The 6,737-nt window shown below is 37.6% G+C and overlaps 1 protein-coding gene across 8 annotated transcripts in view; it reads left to right on the top strand.

Annotated features, from left to right (window-relative positions):
• The window catches only part of MAST2 (microtubule associated serine/threonine kinase 2), a 133,995-nt gene that overhangs the window by 22,480 nt on the left and 104,778 nt on the right, over window positions 1-6,737 (top strand). Inside the window, exon 1 of one of the 8 annotated variants that reach the window (XM_006769225.2) lies at window positions 3,456-3,562. The exons of 6 other annotated variants lie outside the window; for them this stretch is intronic. In XM_006769225.2, the coding sequence (XP_006769288.1) occupies window positions 3,524-3,562 (39 nt within the window). In that variant the 5' untranslated portion in view covers window positions 3,456-3,523. Of the gene's footprint in view, window positions 1-3,455; window positions 3,563-6,737 lie in introns of those variants that run through there. One more of the 8 variants, XM_006769228.2, reaches the window with a different exon arrangement.

Here is a 6,737-nt window from a genome sequence, read left to right as displayed (position 1 = left end):
GCGTCAAACCTCGCCCTTACCAGAAACAGCTCAGGGAGGGTGCAGCCATTTCCCAGACAACACCTGCAGGACTGACTTCCTTCTGGTTGGTCGAACCTCCTGTCCTGATGTTATACCCAGGGTTTTTATATAAATAGATCATTAATTTGACCTGATTGATCCTCAAATAATATACTACTTTAGAGAGAGAGAGAGATTTTAGTTGTTCCACTTATTGGTTGCTGCTTGTATGTACTCTGACAGGAGATCAAACCTGCTACCTTTGCATATGGGAACCATGCTCTAACCCAGTGGTCGGCAAACCGTGGCTTGCGAGCCACATGTGTCTCTTTGGCCCCTTGAGTGTGGCTCTTCCACAAAATACCCCGTGCGGGCAAGCACGTACAGTGCGATTGAAACTTTGTGGCCCATGCGCAGAAGTCAATTTTCGGCCTGGGCGAGTTTTGAAGAAGTGGCGTTAGAAGAAGTGGGGGTATGTTTGCTGAGGTCGACCCCTCAGATTGAGGACGTTTTTAGCAAAGGCCAGCTTAGGAGTACCCTAATTAAGTTAATAACAATGTACCTACCTATATAGTTTAAGTTTAAAAAATCTGGCTCTCAAAAGAAATTTCAATCATTGTACTGTGATATTTAGCTCTATTGACTAATGAGTTTGCCGATCACTGCATTAGGGTAATTTTTCTTATCAATCCATATGTCTAAACCCTTCCCTTCCTGGTTGCTGTATTTGCTAACCACCTAATTATTCCTCCCCTTTTATATTAGACTAGGAACCCGGTGAAGGAAAATTTATGCACAGGTAGGGTCCCTAGGCCTGGCTGGTGATCAGGGCCGATCGGGGCCTTCCGGCTGCTGGCTGGGGCCTTCCTTCATTCTGCGCCGTCCCCTGGTGGTCAGCGCACGCTATAGTGAGTGAGCAAACTTCCTGTTGAACTCCCAAGGAGACACTTTGCATATTAGCTTTTTATATATATAGATAGATAATATCAGGCATAAATTTTCCTACTCCTCTCAACTCCTGCTATTATCTTTATTGTCTTTATCATCAGCAACCAGATGACACTTCCATTAGAAACCTTTTTGTAAATTTTCCCATGTAATGAACAACTTTGACACTCCTTTAGCACTTTGTCATACTTTTCACATTGTATTATAATTACTTGTTTGCATTTGGCTTTCCCATTGAATTCGAACTCTTCTAGAATATAATTATTAGTTTATGGGTAATGTTAATCTTGGTAATCTTTTCCCATACCCATCTTATTGCTTGGCATAATAAGTGATTCCTGAATTAGTAAATGAATGAAGAGTTTGAATTATGAATCATTGTTCTGAATAGTTTATGAGAATGTACCATGTATATTTCTACAAGGAGGAACAGATTAGAGGCTCACTTCTACTTCCTCTCTGCTGATAAATAAATAAATAAATAAATATATATACACACACACACACACACACACACACACGCACACACATATATTAGCTAATACAATCTATTCTGATAGAGAGGTTCTATAGCTTTAAAAGCTTGTGACTTGCCCTAGCTGGTTTGGCTCAGTGGATAGAACGCCAGCCAGCCTGTGGACTGAGGGGTCCCAGGTTCAATTTCAGTCAAGGGCACATTCCTGGGTTGCAGGCCCGATTCTCTCTCATCATTGATGTTTCTATCTCGCCCTCCTTCTCTCTTCCTCTCTAAAATCAATATATATATTTAAAAAGCCTTTGACTTTATAGACACTCATCGAGTGGATAGCACACCCTATGCAAATAAGCTGTCTGTTCAGGTCTTGTGTTTGTTTTCCCCATGGACATAATCCAGCTGTTAGTTGTTTAAAGCAGCAGATGGAAGGAGTCCATGGAGATGTGGATTTATTAGCTCTAACAATGAAAGACCACACTGGTTGTGTTAAGGATTAGAAGTTTTTTTACTGAATGAAAGGGAGGTGGATCCTGCTTTCTGTGCTATTTTCAGCAATGTGGCTACAGCTCTTGTGACTAAGTCAGCTGTAAGAATACCAGAAAAAGATTTCGTAAATAGACTTTCTTTTAAGCCCCAGACTGTTAGTGCAGCTGCCATAATTATATAAGGGACAGCTTTTCCTTGTTGGATGTAGTCTGAATCCATTCTGTAGTTATTACTATATTTATTCCTGAGCGTGTATAATAGCCTGATTCAGGGTGCTTTATGTCTACCTTTGTTTCTCAAATTGGGAAAATTTGGATTAATATCTCCTGAAATCCTTTGGTGAGTGCATAATTTATAATATGTCCTATAATTTGGAGAACAGCAACTGTGAATTGGTAGATAACGTGTTCCTAAAAATATAGTGTTGCTTTAGCTAACAATTTTTTTATTGTGACTCTTTAGAAAAAATCAACAACTTTCCTCTCTTTCCACCTGTGTTTCCTAGAATTCTGGTGATTACTATAGAATTGGAAAGTTTAAAACATTGCTTATGGAGCATTTAAATGACAAAATCATGAGAGGTAATCTTTCACTCTGGAGCTCTAAGAAATGATTTTTAAGTTATAAATTAAGAGACTAGAAACATCTTTAAATTTGGCTCAAGACCTGCTTTGAAAATGGCATCCAGTGACCAAATAAATTGTTCTGAGATTATTAAAGTCTGGGTAAAACTAGACTTTTTCATGCTGTGTCCTTTTAGAAGTCTGATGGAATGGGGGGCTTTTTCTGTGATAGTACTGTCAGCAATGAATAGATGAATGAATTTGTCCATGCTCAGAGCGCACCACATATGTACTAGCCCCCTCCAGACATAAAAGAGCAGGGGAACCGACTTCAGCAATGATCTAAGCTTCTGAAGAAAGAGGCTTTCGTGACTGTCCAAGAAGTAAAGAACAGTGTATCTAGAGATAAAGAAACAAAAGAGCCTGTGACAGTATTGAAAGACTCTGACATTTGCTTTGTCTGTACAAAGGATGAAAGGAATTTTGCCGACTGAGTCAAAACTAACTGGTTTTACAGCAGCCTAAGTCCGAAAATACAGGCATCAGAATAATATTGTTTTTCTTTGTATTTCTAAAGAATTGTTATCTTTTTTAAAACACGAGTGGATTTGTTTTTGGAAAGGAAAACGTGACATGGATTTTATAAGCTTAATAGCTATAGGTGGAGACTGTTGTTTGTTAGACCTTTTTAATCAGTGAAGTTACGATATCAAAGATCGGAATTTCTTTTGAACCTTTGTCATTTTCTTGGTACTTCAGATATTTTCAACCAAAGGAGTATGTATGGAAAAGAAAATAAATATGAGGTATTTTCCCAGTTTTGGTGGTGATTCAGTGAGATCCATCTGTACTGCTGTGAAGAAAGACGTGGCACTGATGTGAGGCAGTGATTATCTACTCATGCTGGACTGAGAACTGTTCAGTGGAGCCGTGGTTAGTGGGCACAGCATGGAGAACGGGATTGATTGTTTGCCTCGTCACCCAGCAGTAAGCAAGTAGGCGCTATTAGTTGACTGTCTGGGGAGTGGCTTTTTTTTGTCTGGTATCTATTATGGATGATTCCAGTATTCTACGAAGGAGAGGGTTACAGGTAAGTAACAGTCTTTTTACTGATCTCCTTCCTCTGAGTGTCTTTTAAAAATGTACTGAACAGATTGCTTCAATTTTATTTAATTTATTTGAAGCAGGGTAGTATGCCACTAAGTTCTTCTTTATGCCATTATGTATAGTTACAATTAGAAAAATTGTTTCTACTTTGATAGAAAAAATTGCTGTTTGGGCTGACTAACATTATATTAAGTGAATGGAACAATTAAATTAGACTATGCTGAATGCAACCTTAATTTTGGATAGCAGACATTACTACTGGCATATTGTTTACAGTAAACATTCTTTTCCTGACCACTGTACCTATCTCTCCACTTTGCCCCTCTTAATAAAGTGACATATATGTATAATATATGTTTGGCTCTACACATAGTTTTAAGAACTTTCCTAAATTATCACTGCATACATACATACAATATAGCCATAAATAATAGCCATATCTGACACTTGTTTGGAAGCTTTTTTCTCCTTAAGTCTTGTGAAATTTGGCACAGGAAGAGGCAAGTAAGATGAAGGGGGAAATAAAGAGGATAATAGACAGTTTCAACTGAGTTTTAATGAATGCCCTTAGCACTAAGAATACATACCAGAATTCTTTTAAATTTGATCATTAATTTTTTCATACTTTGTAAAGTAGATCATCCCTTTTTAGTCTTAATAGGAATAAGCAAGCTTTATTTAGTCCATCATTGACTGTTTTAAGGATTGATATAAAAAGCTTTCAGTGTAAAACAGGCCCCCTGGTAAAGATCTCATCATGAAATGTAGCTATTTCTTTTGTTTTAATTTCGTTTTACATTTGTAAAGTACTTTTTTTGTGTGTATGCAAAGCACCTAGGGTCTTTTTAATGACTGTGAATTAACATTGTTTGGGTTTTTTTAAAGTGCTCAAAAAGAAAATGTATAGAATTGGTAAAATTTGATCAAATTATTATATTTATAGTTATTATTTGTGCTTCTTATTGATGGCATTGTAACCATTCAAAGCCCACTGAGAACACCCACTGAATTTCAGCAGTTGTTCAGTATGACCAGACTTTAAAAATTAATGCCTTTTTAAATTTCTTATATTAGTACAGTTGGTTCAGTTAGATGTGTCACTTGATTTTTTGGAAGTATTTTGAGAAATATTTATAAAGTACTCAGAAGACCTCTAATAAATAGTGATGTATATTAAAGTAGCTGTTAAAAATGGCTGGCTTTGTAAGCACATTTAATGCATTGCCTATTGATATCTTTATTTCTCTTTAGATGCCAGGATTCAGAAAGGGAATCCTATTTGTTGAATGGGAATATTTTCAGTTATTGTGCCTATTTTGTGTTCAGTTATTTTTCTCCTATGTACTGAGTCAGTCTCCAGTGTCTGCTACCCTGTTTACTGATGCCCTTCCTCTGAGTCTTTATTTCTATACTAGAGGCCTGGTGCACGAATTCGTGCATGGAGCTGATAGGGCCAGGCAGGTATGGGGGTGGGGAGAGGGGCTGGGTGTGGTTGGTGCAGGCCGGCCCTGTTCCCTGTTGAACTCTGGTTGAATTCTGGTCAAACTCCTGGTAGAGGGGACAATTTGCATAGTACCCTTTTATTATATAGGAGGATTGTAGGAGTTCCAAATTGTAGATTACATTGAACTGGAGGGTATTTTTACTGCCTCCTTTTTCTTCTTCTTTATTACTTTAATGTTTATTCTCCAGAAGACTGCATTAGAGCATTCTGAAATAGAAGTAATGCTTGAAAAACAGCAGTTTAGATTATTTGTTTTAAACAGATAACTTATAATGTAAAATTTTAAAAGTTAGTTTTAGATTTTTTGTACATAAAAACAGAAAAGCTAAAGTGTACCCAGTGATACAGGTAATCTACTGGGTAACCTCAGATTAGAAGATGAAAATCCAAATAAATGTTTGGGCCTCACTAACTGCTTTTTGGTGAGGTGGACTTCCTCATAGTTTTTCAGAAAGTCAGCTAAGAAACATCCTGCTGTGACCCAGGCAATTTTCTTTGCCAGGTTCCCTGGGAAGTGGCAGTATAGTATATAATGCATTTATTGTGTTTTGTGTCCTACATTGCTAGGCTATAGTTTTCATTTAATTATCATGACATTGATGACAAGTAGGTATTGTCTGTATTTTCAAGTACAGGTAATTTGAAAGAAAGAACAGGAGATTGGGTCAGATTATAGTTCTGCCATATTCTAGCTATATAACCATGGTCAGATTTTGAAAAACTCAATGCCTTCCCTTCTGTACTCCACTGTTATATTGAAAATAGACTATAGAAGCAAGGGCTGTAGCAGGAAGACCAGTTATGAGACTGTTGTGGTCAAAAAGGCAAGAAGATCTAATGGATGGAGAGGGGTGATAGCAGTGGAGTTGGTGGTGAGTTTTCTGATAGGTCATTTTTTTCAGATATGTGAAGCTCAGCAACTTCCTCAGGGACAGACAACTTGTAAGTGGCAGGGCTAGGTGTATAGGTTAGGATACTCTGAACGAAAGTAACAGAAAACTTGACTTTGGATATTTTAAATACACACACACACACACACACATACGTGTGTGTATATATATTTTAATATATATATATTTTATTGATTTCAGTGAGGAAGGGAGAGGGAGAGAGAGAGAAACTTTAATGATGAGAGAGAATCATTGATTGGCTGCCTTCTGCATGCCCCATACTGGGATGGAGCCTGCAACTCAGGCATGTGCCCTGACCTGGAATTGAATCATGACCTCCTGGTTCATAAATATTAAAGGAATGTATTGACTTACAAATATGGAAAGAGTTTGGATGGGTTTCAGAGTTGGGTAATCTAGTGTCTTTTGCTCAGCTTCTCTGCTCTGTGTATTAGCCTCATTCTTAAGCTGGTTTCCTACTTATTAGAAAAAAGCTGTAGTGGTTTCAGTTTGCATGGTCACACACTAAGCATCTGGGAGATAATGTGTGAGCATCTTTCTTTTAAACTAGAGGAGCCTCTATTCTGTGTAGGAATTGACGTTTTGCATGAAGAGCAGGTCAGATTTGGGTCTTCCTTATGGTAAACATTGGTTCTCATCCTGCTGCTACTTTTGGAGCATCTCCAGTGAGAGATTTTTGACGTTGAAGTTCTCTGTGAATAGAAGAAGGCACTTTTTAAAAACAATTAAATCTTTCTTGTTCA

The sequence above is a fragment of the Myotis davidii genome, unplaced genomic scaffold, assembly GCF_000327345.1.
Source record: "Myotis davidii unplaced genomic scaffold, ASM32734v1 scaffold924, whole genome shotgun sequence".
NCBI classification, from domain to species: Eukaryota; Metazoa; Chordata; class Mammalia; order Chiroptera; family Vespertilionidae; genus Myotis; species Myotis davidii.
This window is presented reverse-complemented; position numbering and strand designations above follow the sequence as displayed.